General features: G+C 46.2%; 1 protein-coding gene across 1 annotated transcript; it reads right to left on the bottom strand.

The window, feature by feature from the left end:
- Window positions 1-6,114: 6,114 nt before the first annotated feature.
- Window positions 6,115-13,052, bottom strand: WFDC9 (WAP four-disulfide core domain 9). Its single transcript, XM_019458339.2, has 2 exons — window positions 11,103-13,052; window positions 6,115-10,140 (listed from the first exon to the last, which is right to left on the bottom strand). The coding sequence occupies exons 1-2, from the start codon at window positions 11,296-11,298 to the stop codon at window positions 9,989-9,991; spliced, it is 348 nt and encodes a 115-aa protein (XP_019313884.2). The 5' UTR covers window positions 11,299-13,052; the 3' UTR covers window positions 6,115-9,988.
- Window positions 13,053-26,988: the final 13,936 nt, after the last annotated feature.

Here is a 26,988-nt window from a genome sequence, read left to right as displayed (position 1 = left end):
ACTGTCTCATTCATCCCTTCTTGCCTTTTCCCATCCTGGTTTCTGTTTGCTTGGATCATAAGACTTAACCCTTCTTTGGACTATCTGCCAAAAGATAGAGTTAGCCACACCTGCACTCATGAGGAGTGGCCCTTGCCACAGCCTGAGCACAGTGTAGGCTCTATAACCCTCTAAAGCTTGCCTATTCTTTCTAGGAGTATTTATATTTGAGAAAATTCCTCCAGATTCCAAGTGACTGAGTAAATAATGATAACAAAAGAGACATTGTCTGAGAGGACAGCTTGGAGAGGTCAATGGCATTTCTTTCCAATTGTAGACCATGGGTGCTGCCACCTTTAAGGAAGATTGTACTTCCCTGGATTAGTTAAAAGGGAGGCCACTTGTGGGAACCTGCTAGAATCACAGGCCAGAAATAAGAAAAGAAAGGCTGCACCAAGGTATGGGGAACCCAGAGAGATGGTGTTTCCTGTAACCATAAGAACATCCCACACATAAGCAGTTTTCCCCAGGTATGTTAGTCAGTGAACCAAGAGAGTCCAGGAGTCTTGGCTAAGAAGAACAAACTTCCAAACGTTGAGAAATCAGGAAAATGCACTGGGAGACACGGTTTGGGGGCTTAGGGAAAAGTGGAGACAGTGAATGGTCCTGGGATTATAGAAGAAGAGACAGAGCTTCTGAATTACTTCCACAGTTTATTTGTCAAGGAATTGAGATTGATAATATAATGGTTCAGGGAAGAGGGCTGTCAGGTAGGAGAAATTGCCCTGGGACCCCTCTTCCTCCCTCCCCCTCCTTTCCAGCTGGGACAAGATGATGGTCCCACTGGACATCAAGTAGTATTATTCTGATGCCCCGTATCCATTTATTAACCAGTCAGGGTGGTGGTCATGGAAAAAGTAAACGCTGGCATGGTGGTGGTGGTGACGGGTGTATAGTCCTCAGTGTCAGCCTCTGGAAGAGAGAATGGGTAGGTATTCAGTGGCCACACAGTCTGGTGAAAAACATTTCTTTAAGTATAACAGATCCTCCCAAACTCTGGTGGTAGGCATATTTTCTGTGATTTAGGATATTCACACACCACGCTTCTCTCAAGATGTTTTTTGTTTGCTTGTTTGCTTTAAGCAAGCCTCATGCTCAGCACAGAGCCCTATGTGGGTCTTGAACTCACGACCCTGAGATCAAGACCTGAGATGAGATTAAAAGTTAGATGTTTAAACAAATGAGCTACCCAGGCACACTATAGATGTTTTAAGCCCAATGAGTAAAGACACATAAATGTCAGACCTATGGGGTTTGGATAAATCAGGTGGGCCTGCAAGTGACTTGGAATGGAGGGAGGACAGGGATTTGGGATGGGAGGAAGGGGGGGGGTACCTCAAGTTGGACTGGGTACCAGGACTAGGAAGACATATTCTGTCTGTCCCCTCAGTAGGGAGTCCACGGTCTTAAAAACCAAACGGCAAGAGAGGGGTGCTTCTGAGGTCCTACCATGTTTTCTGACGGTCATGCAGATAGGACCACAGAGAGAATAGCAGCAGCATTCGTAGCCCGCACCGCATTGCCAGGCATACTTGCACCTTCTGCCGCACCCGTAGTTACTGGGAAGCCTCGGGCAGTGTCTCAGTTTCAGTTCTACTACAACTGAGAAGGAACACATGAGCAGTGGCTCCAAGAAGACCACTTTTTCTCACTATTATCCACCCCTTTAAAGCCACAGGACTCACTCCATTGGTTTTTCTTCTTCTTCTCTGTGTCTAGGGATCTGGGTGGGCTTTTTTGTTCCTGGAGTCAAAATCCAGCTCCCACCCCTAACAAATCCAGCAACCATAAAATCACCTGCATGCAACTTAACATCACAGGACCTGAGTCCTGCAACCCAATTCCCAGAACAAAGAGTCCCAAGAGATCCTCTTGTCTCTTGCCCTCATTTACAGGGTAGGGGGAATGGATCACAGAGAAGAGGAAGAACTGTCTTGTACTTTTCCCTGTCTCATTGAGACAGCCCTCCAAACCTAGCTGCTCCCCAGAAACCTCTGCCACCAGTTATGGACCCACAACTCCCCCCTCAATTCTGCTGATTTCAATTTTTTACCCCAGTGATTCCAAACTTCTCTTGGTCAAGCACACATTTAATTTCTCCTCTACATGCCCAATGGTCTAAAATACCCAATGCCCTTGACAAAGGGCATATTTCAAGAAATGATTAGTACCCCATTCCCAATTTGGTGCTCATGCTTGGAACTCCTAACTGGAGTCATAAACTCCTAGTGGCTCAGTCTAAGCACCTTCCACCTGGGTTTTGAAACCTGTGGAGGTTTCCACTGCTAAGATCCTCTTTAAAAAAAAAATGCCACGTAGCCACCACTGTCCCCACAACACACATAAACACATCATTACTTGTAACATCAGGAGACCCTCAAACTTGAGAAGTGCACATTCAACTTTCCTCATATCCTGGCTTTAAAAAGGAACCAATGCTTTTATAGATGCCAGCCAGTCCCTTTGTTCCTTTTGTTTTATACCCCTTCTTCGTTTTGAAGCTCAACCAGAATACCTACCTGAATAAGGAGACTGAGTCTCAGATTTTTCTCTCAGTGTTCCTGCCACTGACATGATGATCACCACACAATACAGTGTGAACATCTGGAGAAAAACCCCTTCACGATGTGAACTTGGGATGTCTGAGTGTGAGCCTGGCAGGAGACCCAGGATTTCACCAGGTCCTGCTGGGGGTAGCGAAGGGCTTTGGGGTGTGGAGTGGAAAACACGTGACTGGTCTCTCACTGCCCCCTCTGGTTCTGCCTCCTCTCCTCCACGCACCACTCCTTGGCTGGGCACGGGTGTCTCCTGAGCTACTTGCCTTCTCCTTATGCTTTCTCCTCCTCTCATTGCAGAAATGAATTCTTCATAGCATTATCATTTATTTTAAAATTTGAAAAACAGTGCAAAGTACAAAGAAAAGTATTAAGATATGATCAGCTATCTATTAGCTAGATAGATAATAGTCATCTAGCTTATCATGACAGATAGCTTTAGAGTTTATCTCTCAATAAAACAAATCATACATATTTCTTGTATTAGTATTTCACTGCATTTTAAAAGCCATTTAAACTGTGTGGCAACGAGAAAGAATGAAATCTGGCCTTTTGTAGCAACGTGGATGGAACTGGAGAGTGTTATGCTAAGTGAAATAAGTCATACAGAGAAAGACAGATATCATATGTTTTCACTCTTATGTGGATCCTGAGAAACTTAACAGAAGACCATGGGGGAGGGGAAGGAAAAAAAAAGAGGTTAGAGAGGGAGGGAGCAAAACATAAGAGACTCTTAAAAATTGAGAACAAACTGAGGGTTGATGGGGGGTGGGAGGGAGGGGAGGGTGGGTGATGGGCACTGAGGAGGGCACCTGTTGGGATGATCACTGGGGTGTTGTATGGAAACCAATTTGACAATAAATTTCATATTTAAAAAATAAATAAATAAAAGGACTGGGGGAAAAAAAGCCATTTAAGAACATAAGCACATGGAAATGCCTTGGAGGCTCAGTTGGTTAAGCGTCCCACTCATGATTTCAGCTCAGGTCATGATCTCAGGGTTGTGAGATTGAGCTGGGAGTCAGTCCCCACCCTGGGCATGGAGCCACTTAATATCATCTCTCTCTCCCTCCCCCTCCCCCTCCCCCACCCCCCTCCATAAAAATTACAACAAAAACAAATCAGTAAATATTAGTAAAAAAATTTTTTTAATCTCCAGACTTATAAATTGATCACAAAATTTGAAGTGGAACAACTTTTCCTAAGCCGGAATTTCCCGAATATCTCCTGTCTTTCATAAGAATTAGGTCCTAATGATACCAGCATATTTCCTATTTAAAGCATAATTAATTTACAATTTTTGTAGATGCACTAACTTTCTATCACTCGATTCCATTACAGTGATTTTGGGGAGTGAGAGCAGCAAGATGGCTGAATAAGAGCCCCCTGCTTGAATCCTCCCTCTACGACAATTTGGCATCCACCCACACACAAAAGTACCCCTGTGGAAGCTTCAGGATCCAGCTCCTTGCACCAGGGGACCTGGGAGGAATATCCCCCACGCGTTGGGTCATAGGCCATAGGTAACTCAGTCTTGTTACCGGGGACTCTGAAGTGGCCTGTGGACTGGCTGTATTCCCTCCTCAGCCACAGTCCAGGAGCCAGGGGAGAAGCCTCATTTAGACCATCACCCACACATGACAAGCTTTGTGGAAATCCAGGCGTGAAACAGAGATGTCCCATCACACTGTTGGAGAGAAAAAGCAATCCAAGTGTGGACACATTGGAGAGGTTAAAAGTCACAGTTTGACTTTACCTGCATCACATCCATCCAGATTTTTTTAAAAAAATCCTCTAAGGAATTGTGCCTGCAAGAACGTTGAAATGTCCTCCGTGAACCCAGGCAAGAGGAAGTATATACAGTCCCTGCGGCACACTTCTGCTTGTTCCACGCTCACATTATTTACACATATTGTGCATTATCGACTCATCTTCCGCACATTACTAAGTGAAGACATCTTCAACACAAATTAAACCTTATGAATGAGGTTGGCATGAGCCAAGGGGGACTGGAAAAGCCCACCGTATTAGGAGAAAAGTTGCTAAGTGTTCAGCACTTGAGGATGGTGAGCACATAAGAGACCACATGATTCTTCTGTGCACAAGAAAATAAATTATGAAAGCTTTGTAGGCTCTAGAAAGCTAGGTGAGTCACCGGAGCATGGCATGATATTTTTGAATGCTGGCAAAATGGCTTCAGTTCTCTTTTGGGTTCTTTGGCTAAATCAGCTCTATTTGCATTCCTCACCCAGCCCCGCCCAAATTCTCAGGAATCCATACAAATCCGCCAGGCAGTTTGGGTTTATCTTTTCTAATGAATTAAGATACTTACTAGTTAAGCCGTGGCTTTCCAGCTTTCAATTTCTTGAAAATGCTTATTCCCCATTTCCTCTCCTATTCTCTTCAACCTTGCATATTAGGGTGAGTTTTTTCTTTTATGTCATTCTAGTGAGGTTTTAAGTGTAAGCAGAGAGAAAAAGGATAAAGGTCCCTCTAAATATGCCTGCGTCTTAGTTCCAAGAACCGGAACTAGCTGACCTGGAGCGGTGAAGGGGCTTTGCAAATGAGATGAAGGGTAGTGACCTTGAGATGGGGAGGCTGGTGGGTCCAGTGTGACCATGAGTGGACGAAAGCACGGATGTTTCCTGACTGCAGTGGGCTAGAGACCCACAGAACGAGGTGAGACGCGAAGCATGAGGACCCAGTTGGCCTTTGCTGGCTCTGCAGATGGAAGAACGCGGCCCACGCCACGGAATGTGAGTGGCCTCTAGAGGCTGAAAACAGCCCTCAGCTGACAGCTGGCAAGGGAATGGAGACCTCAGGCTCATAACTTCAAGGACCTGAATTCTGCCGACAATCTGAACGAACGCAGACATGGGTCCTTCCGTCTAGAGAGGAAACGCAAAAAGGAGCACTGCCCTGCTGACATCTCGATTGTCATTGGAAGAGACCCGTGGGGCACTTGCGACCTACAGAGCTGTAAGGTAATGATTTGTGTGGTTTAAGCCCCTAAATTCGTGATGACTTATTACAGCAGCAACGGGAAACAGATATTCATATTCAAATACCCTGTTTAACCGGCAGGCCCAATTTTGTGTTGGGATATCCAGCCTATCTGGATGTTTCTGTTTCTATCCTAACCCACTCCTCCAGCGCTCACCTTGCCCTCCAAGTGTTTATACGTTCGCAGTGGACGAGAGCCCTTCTTACATATTTACCTTTATCCCTAATTCTGAGGTTGTGGAATGAACTCCACACTCGTGAGAGCCAAAGCAGAAGCTTTGTCATCCCAAACACAAGACAAACTCGGAGAAACAACTTTTCTCTCTCAATGACCAGTAATGGCTTTCAAAATACTCCAGCCCTCAGATTCCTGAGCGTGACTCTGTACTTGCTGGTTAATTTTGTGACCTCTTTTCCCTGGGGAAGCAAACCGCACCTGCATGTTCTGGTTTCATGGTCAAAGGGCTTGATGGAAAAACAAGGAACTGCAGAGGAAGAAAAATTGCGACTTGGTTAATATTTTTTAAAATGCTGCACCACAGCACCATTTTATTATTAAGGCCACAAAGTCTTTCCTCGTCCAGTCTTGAGCAATACAGCGTTCCATTTTCCTCTAGTTTGGCTATGGTTCGAATGTTCTTACTTGGATTTGACATTTGAAGTAACTGTCTGAATTTTATTCTTGGGGGAGGGGGGTGTTTCATATCTTGCTTAGTCCTTGTGGGTCGTGAGGTGATCTTGGAAGTGGAAACTTCATGTCAAGGACAATGGAGCAAAGAGGTGAAGCGGCCTGGATCTTCTATGGTTTGTGGTGTCCCTACACTGGTTCGGGACACCTAATCCTCAGTCTTCCACATGAACAAATATTGACCCGTCCTACTTTAAGCCGCTATTTTCTTTGTTGTTGCTGTCATCATGCATTCGAAACGAATCCGAACTGAAACACCAGCCGAAGTGCATATTAATGGAGAATGGTGGCTTAAGAAGTCTCTATCTTTTTTATTTCTCACGTGCTCTCTCAGGAAGCCTGGTGAGTTGTATGTTACCAAAATGAGGTCGTTAAGAAAGAGGGAGGGGTCGGATCTAGGAACTGGGTGCTCTGATCTTGGAGGAACTGAAGTGCCACCGTGCTGGTGAAAAGAAGTCCCCAGTGCTGCTGTGTATGGCCCTGGAGCACAGCATGCTGGTGCAGAGGCTGAAGACTTTCGGAGTTTCCACGGAGGAAAAGCAGCTACTTCCAGGAGTCTTAGGACGAGTGGCTTCAGCCGCGGGTGCATTCTTTGGCTCTACCCTTGTACCGCCCGATGTGCTCCCATTCTGTCCCAAGTAGAAAGAGGAAAAGGTGACAAAAAGTATACAGTTCTGGTATTCTGACTGTCAAGGAGCTAACTGTCCCTCTTAAAAGGATTTCCTTTTTGGAATGCCCCAGATGAACTGAATGAAATCCCTTCCAGTAGTCAAAGGGAGGAAAATAGGAGATGAAAGCCAAAGCTCCAAATGTAAGCAACTGCTCGCCTGGGGCAACACATCTTCTCTCCCTTCCGCCTCTCCACGACTCAGGATTGCATTAAGCAATCTCTTGCAAAAAGGTAACTTCTATTCAGTTTTCAGAGCTTCACCTGTGTCTGCTGTTTCTTAAAAAGAACCAGTTTAAAATAATGAATATGCCATAGAGGCAGATCTTTCAGTTGGCAAAAATTTCTCCCCTTCAGAAGAGACATTTACACGCATGAGGGAAGTCTCCATTTGTAAGCCTGTCCTCCTCTCTGGATGTGGAAGAGAAGGATGACTTTCAGCCCCTAGAAAGTCTTTATCAAGGGAGCCTGCAGCAGAAATCTGCATAACGACCATGCCTTTGTCCACTGTGCCTTTCCTGGTGACTTCGCATAACGGGCCTTCCCTTTCCTTTCCACATCTTTTGTCTTCAGCTGAAGATGTCATTGGAGGAGATGGCTTGGGCCACTTGGGGCCCTAAGTTTTCCTGGTCTCTCCCAGGTATACTGGAGGTATACATGTTGGGAAACTTCAGTTTGTTTTTCTCCTGCTAATCTGTCTTTGATTGCAGTGGCAGGGGGGGTTGTGGGGGGTCTCAGACAAGAACCCAGAAGGGGAGAGGAAAAGGCACTTTTTCTCCCTATACTATCCTGGATACCCAAGAAGACAATACCTTCTTCCTTCCCTCATCCTTCTGTTGGGTGTCCCTAACCTCTTGTTTTTCTTGACTTCTTTTGTCCTGAAGGAATAACCACTTTGACTCAATCGAGCTCCAGGTCACCCTTATCCCTGAACGTCAAGACGAAGCCCCACTCCTGAGGGATGTTTGCCTGAGCCGCTGAGTCCTTGTGCCTTTTCCTTACTCTGAGCTCTAAGGCACTAACCAGCGTTCTGTTAGGCCTTAATCCTCGCTGGCCTCGGTCTTTGCTGTATCACATCGTGGAACCTTTCCTTGGGCTCCACCGCTGATAAGTGTGATCTGCTGACTCAGCCCCTCTAAATGAATATATACTGTCCTCTGGATCAGGAAGAGGCACAGATATGAATACATCCTAGGGACTTTATAATCCCCTCATCCAAGGGAAGTTATATCTCTAAACGATCTTCAAGGGGAGCTTGGATGGCTCAGTCGTTTAAGCGTCCGACTCTTGATTTGGCTCAGGTCATGAGTTTGTGGTTCGTGAGATCGAGCCCTGCCTTGGGCTCTTTGCTGGCAATGGGGAGCCTGCTTGGAATTGTCTCCCTCTCTCTCTCTCTCTCTCTCTGTCCCTCTCCGACCCTGAAATAAATAAATAAACATTAAAATGGTCTTCAAGATACTAATGGCAGAATATAATATGACATATATTATATTCGAATTTAATCTAAGGGAACACTATGGGCCGGAAGCCTGCCTGGCATTACCAGACATGTCAGGATATGACTCATATTACCCACGTAAAACTACCATGCAGACACAACAGGCAGGAATAAGAGGATGTAAGGAGGCAGAAGGAGGGACGATTCTGGAAGCTGAGTGCCCGCCTTGAGGGCAGGACCACCTTCTCTAATGAGAGGAGCCACCAGCTTTCCAGGGGGCGCTTGTTCCATTTTGCAGTGATGTGGAGGCCAAGGTCTTGGGTCTTGCTTGAGGAGTTTGGCTTTGCCTAAGTAGACAGGTCGGAGACCACCCTGTGTTCACCAACTCCTGCTTTCTGTTCTCCTTGGGCATACAGCGAGACTATATTTCCCAGTCTCCTTTGCAAATAAGGGACCGCATGACCACATTATGGCAAATAGCATGTGGATGGAGCAGAGCTCCACTTCTAGGCCTGGCTCTTAAAAACCTTCTGCAGGAGCTTCCACGCAACCTTCTCCCATCTGTTGGCTGGATGCAGAGGAGGCTCTGCGAGATGATGGAGCTATAGATAGAAAGATGTATGGTGCTTGAATCATGCATGGCATGGGGGTGTTCGCCAACCACCCGCAGTGAAATCTATTGTGAATGAGAATAAGCTTTGTGTTTACTGACATTTTTCTAAATCTCTGCATTGTTGCTACAGCCGTGAGTCTACTGAATAAGTGGGAAGGCAGACTAACTGGGTTGTCTATAACCCGTCGTGGGGTGGGAAGAACAGTTCGATCACTGTGAAGAGACAAATGGAACCACAGGAATGGAGTAAAACACACTGCAGAGCCCTCGGGTTGGTTGTCAGTTTATTTGGCTGAGACTTGAACCTTCTCAGGACAGAGAGATCAAGGGGAGAATAGAATGGTCCTCAGCCAGGGCAAGGGAATAACTCAACAGGTAGCCAGGCAGCACTCTTCTTAGACTACATAGGCGTCCTCTAGCCCACATCAGTGGTGGGGCAGCTAGAGCCTAGAGGTTTAGCATGGATTTAAAGGGTTCTCTGGAAGAGAAAAGTCAGGTGGTTAAAAGTCAGGGAACACCCATTCCCAAACTTAACAACACCCCTGGCCCCGGTTAATGGGAAAAGGAATTTGTTCTGTAATTCAGGGGTTACCCACTTTTAAGCAATTTCTCCCAAGAAGTTTGCCAATTCATCACACAGGTGGAGGCTGGGCCTCGTGGGCCTGCCTGAGACAAGGGGCCCACACAGAGGCCAGACTAAGGAGTCCATAATCGGGGCCTTGGACAAAGGAGGGATGAATAACTGATGGGTGACCTTTTGGGGGAACTGAATGAGAAGGGAGAAAAGTGGAGCCCCCCATGTTTGTGTCTTGATTTATTTTGCCCTGAATGTCAGCCTAGGTACAGAGATAGTAGGGCATCGACTTATGCTGCCTGTTTCTTTGTCCGGGACTTGGGTGACTTCTGTTCCAGGTCCCACCTTCTGAACGAGGGTGACCAGTAGTGAGGAAGCATATCTAGGCCCGACCTTGCCACCCCAAACAACTCACTCATTGTCCAAGCAGATGTTTCCACAGAAGGTCCAGCAGCATGTATGATTGGGAGATAAACACTCATGTAATTTAGTGCACCTCTTCTCACAGTACTGTAACAGAGGCTGTATCCAGCACTGCTCGACCACTGTTCTTCCAACTGAAACTGAGACGATAGATGTTGGCAGATCCATCCACCCACAACTTAGAGAAGAAACCCTTCTCAAGCTTAACTATCCCCAAGCTCTGGAACCTGAGCTTGAAGTCACAAACAAAACATTTCTCTGCGTTTTAAGAAAATCCTTTTCTTGAGTTCTAGTTGTGTCTGTTCACAGGAGACCATTCTTGCATGCCATGCCTTCCCTCTCTCCCCACATCCCTACAGCACTGCAGGTATTCGGGTCCTCCCCAAGCTCCCTAAAGATAGGACCCAGGACAACCTCATCATCTAATGGCACCACTTCACCAAGTCTATTCTCATGGGACTGTTGGATTTCAGGGCCTGCAATATACTGTAGCTCCAATTTCCACACTCAGTTTGCAGAATGGAAAACTGAGCTGGGGGAGAATAGGCACTTATATTTCCCCTTGTCTATTTGCTTCCTTGCTGGTACCACCTAAGCACTCAGCCTCTCCCCAGATTCCCAGTATCTTTCCCTGGCCCACAACCCTCCTTTTATTATCCCCATTTTATCCTCTGACCCTAAACTTAGACTCTAAGGATCCCTTATTAGTTTTTTCCAGTTTTCATATTCCAAGGAAATAATATTGCCCTTTTGGTATTCATCAAAGGCACAGATTCCGAAAAGAAGGGCTCAGAGGGAAGCTCTGTGTTGGTGCTTCCCCTACCTAAGGTAGTCTACCTTTGTCGAATATCATTTCCCACAAGCTTATGGAATGGACTTATGGACTGAACTATGTTCCCTTTCCATATACCCATGATTGTTGCTTTCAGAGATGAGAGGGGGAGCATGGAGGGGCACTTGATTGGCAGCATCCAACCAAAATCTTTCTTGGGTGTCTCAGCTCTAAGGAGGGTTGGGATCCGGGAAAGGTGGTCCCTGAATCAGCTACACCAGACATCCCGGGCCTGGGCAGAGACCCCTCCTCCCTTGCCATACCACCTACAAAATGTCTTGTTCCTGAGGCCTCCCAGCACAGGCAGAGGCATCACAACCCCATAGATGATCACATTGAGTAGGAGAACCCAGGGCTTCATGGTAGTAGTCTCTATGCGTGTTTGGGTTAAGTTCTGGTCTTCTCCCAATGCTGCCAGAGGTACAACAGGAATTAAGGAGAGTAGAATCAGAAAGAGAGAGAACATGCTTATGAATATTGGGTTATTCTTTCTCCTACTTTCCCTTTACACCCTCTGTCACCCAACAACATATCAAACTAGCCATTGGCTTCCCAAGGCTACTTCCCCATCTCACATTACAGCCACTTCCTTTGCAAAATTTTTTCATTTAAAAGTGCATTGCGAGAAAGAATGAAGTCTGGCCATTTGTAGCAACATGGATGGAACTAGAGGGCATTATGCTAAGTGAAATGAGTCAGGCAGAGAAAGACAGATACTATATGTTTTCACTCATATGTGGATCCTGAGAAACTTAACAGAAGACCATGGGGAAGGAAGGGGAAGGGGGAAAAAAAGTTACAGAGAGGGAGGGAGGCAAACTATAAGAGGCTCTTAAGTACTGAGAACAAACTGAGGGTTGTTGGGGGGTGGGGGAAAGGGCAAAGTGGGTGATGGGCATTGAGGAGGGCACCCGTTGGGATGAGCACTGGGCATTGTATGGAAACCAATTCAACAATAAATTATATTTAATAAAAAATAAAAATGCATTGCATTTTCTGATTAAAAATCGATAAATCTTCAGTTTGTATAACTAGTCAAACAACAAAAAATATAAGAAGGAAATAGATAGGCATTCGTAATTGCACCACCCAGAGATAACCAGTGTATGTGTATCCTTTTTGTTGCCCTCAATATTTTTATGAACCTGGATAATAGAACCCGCCAAGTGTCCTGAATATTTTTTTTTTTTTTACTTAAGAACATATGTAATAGGATAATATAATGGAAGTGTCAGTCTAGACGCTACGACAGAGTGCCAGAGTGAACCCAAAATGAATTACGAGAGATGGGTTACTCAGTAGGACTTGAGAAATTTGACAGCCAAGAACGGGTCAGGGACCTCTTAAACTTTGATCTAATCAGATGACCCAGAGTTAAAGGAGTTGTAGAGAGGCCTTCAACGATTTTATTGGTACAAAGCTCTGCTCGGGAAGCAGGGAAGCTGTCTTCTAATTCCAAGTTGAGAGAAAAGGCTTTGTGGATACTACTCATAGAGCTTACTGTGTGTCCCAGAAGTTTGTAGGGATACCATAGATCTGAGTCATGATTGAAGGCTCTAACGGGTGAGGGATCTGGCCAGAATGGCCTTTAGTAGCAGAGAAGAGGGCTGCAGTTAGGGCACATCTAAATTGTAAATGGCCAGATAGTGTTTTGTGTCTGCAGCGAACCCTTGGAATCTCCCACGAAAAGGCGCCAGCAGCACAAAGCCAGCTTAGGATAGCATCTACTGTGTGAGAGCTGTCCTACTTCCTCCTGTTGGTTCTCCCTGCCTCTACTCTCTAGGAAGCAGAAATGTTTTTTAGCCAGATGGGGGTGACAGAACAGAATCACAAAGAGCCCAAGATGGAGATACCGATCACACCCCTTTCCACAACTAGAGCTTCTGAGGGAGGAGCGAGTCCACAGTTCTCAACAATTGGTGGAGTTGTGGTTCGTTACATGGACCTGCACATTTAACTATTAGGTTGAGATGTTTTGTGACTGAGCAGTCACACAAAAGGTGGGGCTCCTGCCTTCATTTTCCAGGAGGAGAAAAGAAACAACTAGCCATTCTGAATGAATAATACACACAAGGGAGACAAAATAATATGATCACATCACACAAGTCATGCCAACAAGCCAACCATAAATATCATGATCAATCCCCCAGAGATGGTTAAGGAAATTGTTAAGGAAAAAAGAGTGAAGCAGAAGATGAGATAGCCTGCTGACAACTGGCAGCTGAGGGGTGGGGGGAAGATAATTACCGGTCAATTTTCCCAGCGCTCTACTGTTCTGCCCCCTTTAACCTTTATCTTCTGCTTTACCATCCTGGAACCAGAAAGGAAGGAAAACAAAAGAGCCCAAGGAAAGATCAAAATTGTAATGTTATGATTGCATCGTCACAGGTAATGATTGTCCTTGTTCCTGAAAGTCTTTATATTTGCTCAGAAGTTTTCAACCAAGCAGAAGAGACTGCACTGTCCAGTGTGGTGGCCCTTCCCATATGTGACTATTTTAAGTCAACTTAAAATTCAGCTTCCAGTCCTTTCAAGCATTCCATAGCCACACGTAGCTAGTGGCTATTATATTGGGCAGCTCAAACATCAAACATTTCTATCATCACAGAAAATGCTACTGAAAAACGCTGCTCTCGACGAATCGACCAAAATGCCTCTGCTCAAAAGCAAGTGTAAGTCATAGAGATCATTTAAAAGGTGCAAAATGCTTCCAAGGGGCCTTTGAAAACTTACTCTCCTTTCAGAATAAGTGAAATTTAGAAGCTGGAGAAATGCAAGTTTTAGGCATGTGAATGTTTGGCACGCTGACTTTGAGCAGGTTGGATTTAGGAGACCTGAAGGGAAGAGGAGAGAAGGAGATTGTGGGGAGAAACAAAGGAGAGCAGCTTTACATGTAAAAGATCAGATGCTGGGGGGACTTCCACTCTTAGGTGCTTACATCTGCGCTCCCACATTCTCCGTTCAGAAACCGTGTCCCTGCCAGCCTGCCTCAGCACGGCTTGATGAGGGAAAGCTGCCAAGTGAAGGCATGGGGGCTCATTTACCGTGGGGCGGTGTTTACCAGAGGATACAACCGAACTGGTGAAGCTCCAGGGCGAAGGCAAACTGTCTTCGAGCACGATAGCTTTCCAGAAATCCTATAAACCACTCACGTTGTTTGCACAAGCAAGCCAGCTCAAGGTGGCAGGGCGTCCGATTCCTGAGCCTGGCTCGGACCGTGTCTGTGGTCCTCTGAGGGCATCGGCACAGGGCAAGAGAGACACGCAATGCCGACGCTCCGTCCTCCACTTACAGGTGGGGATCTGAGGTAGGAGGTAGCTGGGGGAAGGTGGGCACGCACTGGGGTACACCTGGGTTCCTGGAAACTGCCTTTTGCACAAAGAAGGAGGAAGGCTGGTGCACAGCAAATCCAAAGCCACGGGTTCCATGCAGCTATTTATTTGTATCTAAAAATATCACTCTCCGCCCAAGTTTTCCAGAACTTTGAGATCTGTTCGTTGACAAGGCCTTGCTCTTAGTCCAGTTTTCTGCGTTCCTTACTTGCCCTTAAAGGGTGTTGAGGATCCTGGGGGTGTCCCATCCCCTTCTTCGCACACCTCAGGTGCCCTAACTGAGCCAGAGAAGAGAAATAGAATCACGCCCAGGCTGGGCACTGCTCACATAGAGAATGCTGGGCGACTCTTTGGGCATCTTCTGAGACAGAGAGTAGGGTGATGACGAGGCCCCTGGGCATCACAAAGACCCAGAACTACCGCTCCCCTCAGAATTCAGGGTCCTCGGCTTTCCAGATAATGTTTAAGAGGAGAAAGTGTTCGATTTAGTTAGAGTCAGCGATACGGGGGTCTCGTGTCACGTCTGCCCCTTTTATTTGTGTGACCTCAGACAGGTATGCCACCTCTCTCTCAATGTTCTTATTTGAACACCAGAGACAACAATCCCCATCTCACAGAAATGGTGTCGACACCACCTGGGCCGGGAACTCCTCCAAGAAGCCACAAGTAAAATGTCACGCCTCAGGACCCTTACCCCCACCTACCTCTGAAGGTGTCTGAGGTGAGTGTGTGCGGTAACTGGCTGAAAGCTCTTTTATGTGGCCACTTCCACCCGGGGAGCGGGAGGGGAGGTAGTGGCTTGGAATGGGGGCAGAGGAGCAGAAAAACAAAGTTCAAAGGCCTGGAACTTAATGGTGATTGGGTCGTGGCGGATCTGTAAGTTCTACCCAGGAACTACACGGTGGCCGTATCACAGACTCTTTCCTTTGATATTCTCCCATTCCAAAGTATCGGATTTTCTTTGATGTGAGCAGCACCTCCTGTAAGCTGGGAGGAACGCTGTGCACCCGAGTCAGCTCTGGCCACCTAAGCAGACCCAAGTCTAGACTCTTTCTGTGGCGCCTCCGATTCTACCCAAAGGTGGGGAGTGAAGGGCGGTTTGTACAACTATTTGCCTTGGACTTGCTTGGTGCTAATAAGGTCCCACCCTCCTCTGTATTGATTCTCTTTTGCTATTTCGGGCATCACACTGTCTCCCACCAAATGCCCTGGGGGTCGTATGTGGACACAAAGAGACTGTCTAGGAAGGACTTTAGGGAAGACAGATGACCACCCAGCAAATGAGGGAAGGGAAGTGACGGAATCTATCACGAATCTTGGCAGTTTGTGAGGTGAGGGGTGGGCGGATCTGCTCACCAAATATCAGAGAGGAGCAGTGTATTGGGCACTCGCACCCATGACTTGGAGCTGATTAGACAAAAGAGAAGAGTCAGGTGGGCAGGGGCCAGGGCTCCCGAGGAGCAGACCTCCTGCTTGCGAACTCTGTCTCCAGGAATATTTCCTACACTGTCTGGAGACACCCATATGCAAGTGATGTGCCCCAGGATGCGTCGGGTGCATCGAGCAGTGGGATTCCAGGGACTTGGCTGAGGAGGGTGGACTGTATAGAGACAAAAGGCAGGATTTGGGGACCTGGGTACAAATGTGTGGGAGCACACCGAAGGGAACTTTGGGGGGGACCGCAAATGGTGCCAAACCTAAAGCTACTGAATTATGGATTCCCAAGTCCTTGCTTTCTATGGTAGGAAAACGATGTTCTGTACAGGGCGATCACAGCCCTGCCCTGTGTCTGGCCCGGATGTTAGGGGCCCTTCGGGGTCTGTTTGAGGAGCACCGTCGCTGAGAGGGCCAAGGAGCTTCCTCCCAGGATTCTTGCCACTCTTGGTTCCGGATCACGCGGATGGGTATGCAAAAAAGCTGTGTAGAATTTAGGAAAACAGCAGGCTCTGGCTGTCACTATCCGTATATGTTATACACACAGGCACACACATGCACACGCACACACACACACAGTGTATATGCACACACATATATAAACACACACATTTTTACACACATATATAAACACCCCTCATATACATACACACATGCACACACAGACGTACAAACACACATGTTTACACACACCCATATGGACACAGATGTATGTATAGGTTATTATGTATGTATACATATTATTATACGATTATATATACACATATACATATTATTATACGATTATATATACACATATGCACACATATATTACACCTGTATATAATACTTGCTCATGTATTTCTGATCCATAGTGTGCCTATGTGTTCTCCTACAGCTGCAAGGTTGTGTTGTTGGTGCCTGCTCTCATAGTCTCCGTTCCCGAGCTCTCCATATATCCTAGAAATCGATTACTCCACATGCATTTGCATTTTCAAATGGATATATAATTGACATATAACATTATGTTAGTTTCAGGTATACAGAGTAATGATTCAAAATTGGTGTAGTGAAATGGTCATCACAATAAATCTAGCTAACAGTCGTCACCACACCACTACACATTTGTTTTCCTTGTGATGAGAGCTTTTAAGATCTAGTCTCTTAGGAACTTTTCAATACTGCTACACAGTATTGTTAACCACGGTCACCATGCTGCACAGTACATCCCCAGGACTTACTCATTTCATAGCTGGAAGCTTGTGCCTTTTGAACACATTTTGTTCACACCCTACCTTCCACCTCTGACAACCACCGAATTGTTCTTCGCACGCGTGAGTTTGGGCTGTCTTTGTTTTCTACTCACATAGAAGTGAGATCATACAGCGTTTGCATTTTGAAAGGGATCCAATCTCCAAAGAAAAAAAATGGCTGCTCGTGGAAATGTAAGCATCACTTAGGAATCCTTTTTGGATAGTTGGCCTCAGGGTAAAGGGTGAAGGTTGAGTGTCTTGGGCTAAAACTATCCCACCCAGGAAATGTTGAAAGAGGACGCAGTTTGTGGAGATCTTCCCACAGCCACTAGGATGAACAAGTAGAGAAGAGGAGGCAGGTGAGAAAGGAAAGGCTGAGGGACCCCCCCTAAGGGAGCAGAATGGGGAGAACTGAATGGAGGTAGATTAAATTTAAGAGGCGGCCCCCTTGGGGTCTCCTACTCTGTGCCTCAGAGTGTAGCCCCATCTACCTCATTTTTAACTCGGCCCTTCTGACTCCAGGCTGAGGAGTGTTCTGGTTAGCACTGGGAGATACCATAAATGGGCAGTTTCTCCCTGGCAGGACTGTTTCAGTGAGCAGATCAACAATGAGGCTGGGCCTCAGGGGCCTGCAGGGGAGCAGGGGCCGATGGGAGAGAAAATAGAGAAGCATGACAAGGGGAGAGAGATCAGAGTCCCGGACTCAGAGAAAGGGTCTGCACTGGGTCCTCAATGCTTACAGGCACAGGGAGTAAAACAGGCAGGTCTGTGAACATTTGTGCTGGTTTATTTGACAGGAACAAGCGGTTCAGACAGGAGGGAGGGTGCATTCCTCTTGACATCCTGGTGCCAGGGATCTGCGGGCCTGGTGTTGGTCCGCCTAGAGGGTTAGGGGAGCAGGGTGCACAGCCCATCCCCCTCACCCACTCCCTAGAGTGTCATGCAGATATTCCCACAGAAGGTTGAACAGCAAATGTTATTTGCTTGACAATCTTGGTGATATTCACATGGACGTCTGCACATATATATGTTGGTGTGCTTTTCACAAACCTTGACTTCATTGAACTGCTCTATTTCTGAAACAGAGCAGGAGCAGAGTCAGTGGAACCAGACCCCTAGAGATCATGTGTCTCAAGCTTAAAGCCTCCCCAAAGACCCCAGTACCCAGGTCCCGTTTATGAAGCTCTTGGACTTTTCAAGGCACTCACTTTCTGCCCTTTACACCCAATCCTGGTGATTGGTAGTATCTTAAATCCTATATCCCTCCAGTCTAGCCAACAGATCTCAATGCCTGGCCTTCCTGGGCCCTCTGCATTCTCTGCAGCCAGGAACCTGTCTCCCAAGTTAGTCATGGTCTTGGTGAAGTCACCCCCACAGAGTCTACACTATAAGAAACTCAGCAAAGTCTGAGACATCCTGCAGAGCCACTCACTCCCCAGGATTTGCAGGGTCCAGAGAGGAAGATGACCTGTCATCTTCCCCCCTCTCTCCTGTGCCTGTCACTGTGTCCAGGACCCCTGCCCCTTCCCAGAAAATACCACTTGCGCTATTTCCCTTCTGCTGCCATCATCCTGGTCCCTCTGATGAGAACTTTGACTTGACCCCGGACCCTCCAAAACTTATTTTCCCGGGGCCCTTTCATTCTGTACCCACCCCCATCAATATCTCTGGATGCTTACAGGTCACATATGGGCAGAAATCCAAGAATAGTTGTTCGGTGTCCCCAAGTGATTCTCAGCCCTGATGGGGGTACACTGCTCTGTGTACCATTTGTGTCTGGGTACTTCGCATGGAGAATCAAAAGACAAAGTTTCCCCCTCCACCCCCATCAGTGTTCCCGGTGCTGGGTAAAGGGGCCAGAGGGCTATCGTTTGGAAAGACCCAGAATCTTCATAGTGCTGTGGTCAGAGTAGGGTGTGATTTAAGGTTCCAATTTCCAGGTCCTCCCCAGACGGGACACAGCCTCTCCTGGCCCCTTTCCCTCCCCACCCCCTTAGTCCATCACCTACTCTGCATCCTGTTCAGTGTACGGTGCCCTCCCTGGACCTGTAGCAGCAGCAGCAACACAGAGAGGAGCGGGATGGGCGGGAGAGCCTGGGTTGGCATGACTCTGGCCGGAGTGGAGAGCTCTCAGTTTGGGAGTCTCTGGGTGCTTGTCCTGGGCTCCTCCCTGCTTCCACTGGCCAAACAAGGAGGCTTTACCCTCCTCCTCTTTGCCTGCCCTTTACCATGGCCTGTTCTCTGGGACTTAGACTCTTCAGATGACTCCTCCTCTTACATGATTTACTCTCTCCTTTGCAAACAATATTTCCTACTTTCTAATGATAAGATGATTCACAGAAAGAGGGAAGAAGGTGTAATTTTTAAGAATTGTCATAATCTAACTGCAGAGAATTAACCTGTGCCTGTTTGCATTACCATTCTATTTTTTGCATATTTAACATAAAGTATCTATCGTTTTCTCACATTTAGAACAACTGACCTTTTGTTACCCATCTGGTCCCACCCTCATCTAATCAGGAAAATATTCCCCAGTGTGGTTTTCCATAATTACACACGTCTAACTTAAGATAAATATCTATTGTCAGGGTGCCTGAGTGGCTCAGTTGGTTAAGTGTCCGACTTCAGTGTAGGTCATGAACTTACAGTTTTGTGGGTTCGAGCCCCAGGTCGGGCTCTGCGCTGACAGCTCAAAGCCTGGATCCTGCTTTGGATTCTGTGTCTCCCTCTCTCTGCCCCTTCCTTGTTCCTGCTCTGTGTCTTTCTCTCAAAAATAAATAAACATTGAAAAATTTTAAAAACTTATCTATTGTCAAGCATTTGCCTTGTTCTAATTACTGATTATCTAGACAATATTATGTTGGGCATTTTCAACCATAAACCTTTTAGTTTTTAGACTAATATAAGAGAGGTAGAATTTATGGGTGTAAGAGTTAAGTTATTTCAAGTATAAATAAATAAATGCACACATATATACATGTTTACCTGTATAGACACACACATACTTGGAGACACAAACAGAGAGAAGGAGAATGAGATTTGTAATTAAACATGTTTGCATCATGTTGAACTGAACAGAGGTTGACTGTCAATCTCCTCAAACTTTGAAAGGCACCACGGCATAAATCAGGAGATGTTGTGGGGAATCAGCCCTCTATTGGCTATAAAAAATTGAGTAGCAGAGGAATGTCCTTAGGTTTTGTGCTTGTGCTAAAGCAGATGAGGAGTGGAATCCTGATTCCAATATTTGCCAGCTTTGTAATATTGGGACTATCCTATGACCTTTATAGACTTCGTTTACTCATTATTTCTTGGCACCTCCGCTGTGAGGATGAGATAAAATGGCATCTATAAGCACCTTCATACTACCTGGCACACAGCAAGTGCTCAATGTAACACTGGTCTTCTCTCCATTCCCCCCTCCCAACCACACATAGCAAGCCCCGCACAAAAAGGACCAAAAGAAGTCTCTTACCTCTTAGTTTATACTGGGTATTAAGACCCAGCCCTGGAACTGGACTCTTAGAAGAAAAACCTTTTGGTCCAGGAGTCAGCGGGACTCTCGTGCTTATGCAAGCAGATCCGCTGACTCCACGTGGATTGGAGGCATAGCCAGGAGTAGACGTACAGGAACCCCAAAACAGCCATTTCAAATGAACTATGTCTACTCTCTTAAAGAACAGACAGTGTGGGGGAATTTGTTCTGGTTTTCTGGAGGGAGGAGGTGAAGTCTGCTCCAGGGACCTTTTCTCATCCTATGAGGTTGAGGGTCAATTACTCTACCTTGTCCTTCAACTTATTTCTTCCTGTCGATAGGCTCCACGACCTACTCCCTTAGGGGGAGTCCCTCAGCCTTTCCTTTCTCACCCGCCTCCTCTTCTCTACTTGTTCATCCTAGTGGCTGTGGGAAGATCTCCACAAACTGCGTCCTCTTTCAACATTTCCTGGGTGGGATAGTTTTAGCCCAAGACACTCAACCCTCACCCTTTACCCTGAGGCCAACTATCCAAAAAGGATTCCTATCCAAAAAGAATTCCTAAGTGATGCTTACATTTCCACGAGCAGCCATTTTTTTTCTTTGGAGATTGGATCCCTTTCAAAATGCAAACGCTGTATGATCTCACTTCTATGTGAGTAGAAAACAAAGACAGCCCAAACTCACGCGTGCGAAGAACAATTCGGTGGTTGTCAGAGGTGGAAGGTAGGGTGTGAACAAAATGTGTTCAAAAGGCACAAGCTTCCAGCTATGAAATGAGTAAGTCCTGGGGATGTACTGTGCAGCATGGTGACCGTGGTTAACAATACTGTGTAGCAGTATTGAAAAGTTCCTAAGAGACTAGATCTTAAAAGCTCTCATCACAAGGAAAACAAATGTGTAGTGGTGTGGTGACGACTGTTAGCTAGATTTATTGTGATGACCATTTCACTACACCAATTTTGAATCATTACTCTGTATACCTGAAACTAACATAATGTTATATGTCAATTATATATCCATTTGAAAATGCAAATGCATGTGGAGTAATCGATTTCTAGGATATATGGAGAGCTCGGGAACGGAGACTATGAGAGCAGGCACCAACAACACAACCTTGCAGCTGTAGGAGAACACATAGGCACACTATGGATCAGAAATACATGAGCAAGTATTATATACAGGTGTAATATATGTGTGCATATGTGTATATATAATCGTATAATAATATGTATATGTGTATATATAATCGTATAATAATATGTATACATACATAATAACCTATACATACATCTGTGTCCATATGGGTGTGTGTAAACATGTGTGTTTGTACGTCTGTGTGTGCATGTGTGTATGTATATGAGGGGTGTTTATATATGTGTGTAAAAATGTGTGTGTTTATATATGTGTGTGCATATACACTGTGTGTGTGTGTGCGTGTGCATGTGTGTGCCTGTGTGTATAACATATACGGATAGTGACAGCCAGAGCCTGCTGTTTTCCTAAATTCTACACAGCTTTTTTGCATACCCATCCGCGTGATCCGGAACCAAGAGTGGCAAGAATCCTGGGAGGAAGCTCCTTGGCCCTCTCAGCGACGGTGCTCCTCAAACAGACCCCGAAGGGCCCCTAACATCCGGGCCAGACACAGGGCAGGGCTGTGATCGCCCTGTACAGAACATCGTTTTCCTACCATAGAAAGCAAGGACTTGGGAATCCATAATTCAGTAGCTTTAGGTTTGGCACCATTTGCGGTCCCCCCCAAAGTTCCCTTCGGTGTGCTCCCACACATTTGTACCCAGGTCCCCAAATCCTGCCTTTTGTCTCTATACAGTCCACCCTCCTCAGCCAAGTCCCTGGAATCCCACTGCTCGATGCACCCGACGCATCCTGGGGCACATCACTTGCATATGGGTGTCTCCAGACAGTGTAGGAAATATTCCTGGAGACAGAGTTCGCAAGCAGGAGGTCTGCTCCTCGGGAGCCCTGGCCCCTGCCCACCTGACTCTTCTCTTTTGTCTAATCAGCTCCAAGTCATGGGTGCGAGTGCCCAATACACTGCTCCTCTCTGATATTTGGTGAGCAGATCCGCCCACCCCTCACCTCACAAACTGCCAAGATTCGTGATAGATTCCGTCACTTCCCTTCCCTCATTTGCTGGGTGGTCATCTGTCTTCCCTAAAGTCCTTCCTAGACAGTCTCTTTGTGTCCACATACGACCCCCAGGGCATTTGGTGGGAGACAGTGTGATGCCCGAAATAGCAAAAGAGAATCAATACAGAGGAGGGTGGGACCTTATTAGCACCAAGCAAGTCCAAGGCAAATAGTTGTACAAACCGCCCTTCACTCCCCACCTTTGGGTAGAATCGGAGGCGCCACAGAAAGAGTCTAGACTTGGGTCTGCTTAGGAGGCCAGAGCTGACTCGGGTGCACAGCGTTCCTCCCAGCTTACAGGAGGTGCTGCTCACATCAAAGAAAATCCGATACTTTGGAATGGGAGAATATCAAAGGAAAGAGTCTGTGATACGGCCACCGTGTAGTTCCTGGGTAGAACTTACAGATCCGCCACGACCCAATCACCATTAAGTTCCAGGCCTTTGAACTTTGTTTTTCTGCTCCTCTGCCCCCATTCCAAGCCACTACCTCCCCTCCCGCTCCCCGGGTGGAAGTGGCCACATAAAAGAGCTTTCAGCCAGTTACCGCACACACTCACCTCAGACACCTTCAGAGGTAGGTGGGGGTAAGGGTCCTGAGGCGTGACATTTTACTTGTGGCTTCTTGGAGGAGTTCCCGGCCCAGGTGGTGTCGACACCATTTCTGTGAGATGGGGATTGTTGTCTCTGGTGTTCAAATAAGAACATTGAGAGAGAGGTGGCATACCTGTCTGAGGTCACACAAATAAAAGGGGCAGACGTGACACGAGACCCCCGTATCGCTGACTCTAACTAAATCGAACACTTTCTCCTCTTAAACATTATCTGGAAAGCCGAGGACCCTGAATTCTGAGGGGAGCGGTAGTTCTGGGTCTTTGTGATGCCCAGGGGCCTCGTCATCACCCTACTCTCTGTCTCAGAAGATGCCCAAAGAGTCGCCCAGCATTCTCTATGTGAGCAGTGCCCAGCCTGGGCGTGATTCTATTTCTCTTCTCTGGCTCAGTTAGGGCACCTGAGGTGTGCGAAGAAGGGGATGGGACACCCCCAGGATCCTCAACACCCTTTAAGGGCAAGTAAGGAACGCAGAAAACTGGACTAAGAGCAAGGCCTTGTCAACGAACAGATCTCAAAGTTCTGGAAAACTTGGGCGGAGAGTGATATTTTTAGATACAAATAAATAGCTGCATGGAACCCGTGGCTTTGGATTTGCTGTGCACCAGCCTTCCTCCTTCTTTGTGCAAAAGGCAGTTTCCAGGAACCCAGGTGTACCCCAGTGCGTGCCCACCTTCCCCCAGCTACCTCCTACCTCAGATCCCCACCTGTAAGTGGAGGACGGAGCGTCGGCATTGCGTGTCTCTCTTGCCCTGTGCCGATGCCCTCAGAGGACCACAGACACGGTCCGAGCCAGGCTCAGGAATCGGACGCCCTGCCACCTTGAGCTGGCTTGCTTGTGCAAACAACGTGAGTGGTTTATAGGATTTCTGGAAAGCTATCGTGCTCGAAGACAGTTTGCCTTCGCCCTGGAGCTTCACCAGTTCGGTTGTATCCTCTGGTAAACACCGCCCCACGGTAAATGAGCCCCCATGCCTTCACTTGGCAGCTTTCCCTCATCAAGCCGTGCTGAGGCAGGCTGGCAGGGACACGGTTTCTGAACGGAGAATGTGGGAGCGCAGATGTAAGCACCTAAGAGTGGAAGTCCCCCCAGCATCTGATCTTTTACATGTAAAGCTGCTCTCCTTTGTTTCTCCCCACAATCTCCTTCTCTCCTCTTCCCTTCAGGTCTCCTAAATCCAACCTGCTCAAAGTCAGCGTGCCAAACATTCACATGCCTAAAACTTGCATTTCTCCAGCTTCTAAATTTCACTTATTCTGAAAGGAGAGTAAGTTTTCAAAGGCCCCTTGGAAGCATTTTGCACCTTTTAAATGATCTCTATGACTTACACTTGCTTTTGAGCAGAGGCATTTTGGTCGATTCGTCGAGAGCAGCGTTTTTCAGTAGCATTTTCTGTGATGATAGAAATGTTTGATGTTTGAGCTGCCCAATATAATAGCCACTAGCTACGTGTGGCTATGGAATGCTTGAAAGGACTGGAAGCTGAATTTTAAGTTGACTTAAAATAGTCACATATGGGAAGGGCCACCACACTGGACAGTGCAGTCTCTTCTGCTTGGTTGAAAACTTCTGAGCAAATATAAAGACTTTCAGGAACAAGGACAATCATTACCTGTGACGATGCAATCATAACATTACAATTTTGATCTTTCCTTGGGCTCTTTTGTTTTCCTTCCTTTCTGGTTTCAGGATGGTAAAGCAGAAGATAAAGGTTAAAGGGGGCAGAACAGTAGAGCGCTGGGAAAATTGACTGGTAATTATCTTCCCCCCACCCCTCAGCTGCCAGTTGTCAGCAGGCTATCTCATCTTTTGCTTCACTCTTTTTTCCTTAACAATTTCCTTAACCATCTCTGGGGGATTGATCATGATATTTATGGTTGGCTTGTTGGCATGACTTGTGTGATGTGATCATATTTTTTGTCTCCCTTGTGTGTATTCTTTATTCAGAATGGCTAGTTGTTTCCTTGCTTCCGCAGGAAAGCTTAGGTAAGTCCCCCAAATTTTGTGAAAGATATGAATCTGGGGAGAGGCTGATTGCTTAGGTGGTATCAGCACAGAAGAAAACACACAAGGGGAGAGATCAGTACCTCTTCTCCTCCAGCTCAGCTTTCCAGTCTGCACATGGGTATGGAAATTAGAGTTTCAGAATATTGTAGGCCCTGAAATCCAACATCCTATGAGAATAGTCTTTCTGATGCCTATGATGGTGAGGTTGTCATGGGTTTTAACCTTAGGGACCTTAAGGAGGGCCTGAAAGCCTGCAGGGCTATAGGGACATGGAGAAAGAGGGAAGTCATGTGTTGCCAGAATGGCTTCCTGTGAAAAGACACAGAATTCAAGAAAAGGATTTTCTTAAAATACATAGAAATATTTTGTTTGTGACTTTGAGCTCAGGTTCCAGATTTTGGGTTTGTTATGCTTGAGAAGATGCCTATATAGTCTAAGAAGAGTGCTGCCTGGCTCTCTGTCGGGGTTTCACTTGCCCTAACTGAGGACTCATGTTCTCCCCTTGACCTCCCCACCCTGAGAAGGCTCAAGTCCTTGACAAATAAACTGATAACCAACCTGAGGACTCTGCCTTGTTTTATACTCCACTCCTGTGGTTCAATTTCTCTCTTTACAACGATCAACAGTTGTCCCCTCCCACCATGGGTACTAACATATGTAAGTAGACTCATGACTCTAGCAAAATGCAGAGACTTTTTAAAAATATCAGTAAACACAGTAAAGGTTTATCCTCATTCACAATAAATTTCACTGAATGTCGTAGGTGAACAACCCCCATGCCATGCCTGATTCAAGCTCCCTGCATCCATCTATCTGTAATTCCCTCTGTTCCATCTCTGTTACATGCCTGGACTTCCACAAAACTCTGTCATCTGCGGTGATTGTCTATGAGGGTTCTCTGATGGCTGCTGGATTGTGGCTGAGGGAGAAAACAGTCAGTTCACAGGCCACTTCAGAGTCTCTGATCTCAGAGACTGAGATCTCTAGGTCTATGACCCACACATGGGGGAGACTCCTTCTGGGTTCATTGGTGTATGGAGTTGGATCCCGCAGCTTCCACAGAGGTACTTCTGTCTGTGGGTGGATGCCAAATTGTTGTAGGGGGACGATTCAAGCAGGGGTGTCTTATTCAGCCATCTTGCTGATGCTACTCCCTAAAAATACCTTAATGGAATTGAGGGATAGAAAGTTAGTGTAGCTCCAAAAATTGCAAGTTAAGTATGCTTTAAAAATGAAATGGGCTGGTATCATTTAGGAGTTAATTCTTGAGAAACACAGGAAAAGTAGGGGAAATTCAGGCTTACTAAAAGTTCTTCCACTTCAAATTTTGTGATCAATTTTTAAAAGTCTTTGTTGTATGGAAGCCAATTTGACTGTAAATTATATTAAATAAATAAATAGTCTTGGGTGATTTTTAAATTTTACTTTACTTACATTTTGATATTCTTTAATGGCTCTTAAAATGTAGCAAAATACTTTTACAATAAATATATATATATATTTCTTATTGGACATCATTTCTAAAGCTATCTTTCATGAAAAGCAAATGACACTATTACCTATCTAGCTAATGGATATCTAATCGTATCTTATTATTTTTCTTGTACTTTTCTGTTTTTCAAATTTCTAAAATAAGAAATGATAAACTTATGAAGAATTCATTTCTGCAATGAGAGGAGGAGAAAGCATAAGGAGAAGGCAAGTAGCTCAGGAGACACCTGCCCAGCCAAGGAGTGGTGCGTGGAGGAGAGGAGGCAGAACCAGATGGGGCAGTGAGAGACCAGTCACGTGTTTTCCACACCCCAAATCCCTTCGCTACCCCCAGCAGGACCTGGTGAAATCCTGGGTCTCCTGCCAGGCTCACATTCAGACATCCCGAGTTCACATCATGAAGGGGTTGTTTCTCCAGC

Source organism: Panthera pardus, unplaced genomic scaffold (genome assembly GCF_024362965.1).
Source record: "Panthera pardus isolate Hobbes unplaced genomic scaffold, ASM2436296v1 HiC_scaffold_25, whole genome shotgun sequence".
Lineage (NCBI taxonomy): Eukaryota > Metazoa > Chordata > Mammalia > Carnivora > Felidae > Panthera > Panthera pardus.
The sequence above is the reverse complement of the archived record's forward strand: the minus strand, read 5'-3'. Positions and strand labels throughout refer to the sequence as shown.

Excerpts from the sequence above, each read along its gene's own strand:
- WFDC9 (XM_019458339.2), bottom strand. The coding sequence starts at position 11,298 with ATGTTCTCTCTCTTTCTGATTCTACTCTCCTTAATTCCTGTTGTACCT. Across the intron at positions 10,141-11,102 it reads CCTCAGGAACAAGACATTTT|TTTCAGTTGGAAGAACAGTG; the intron begins GTAGGTGGTATG and ends CTATCGTCTCAG.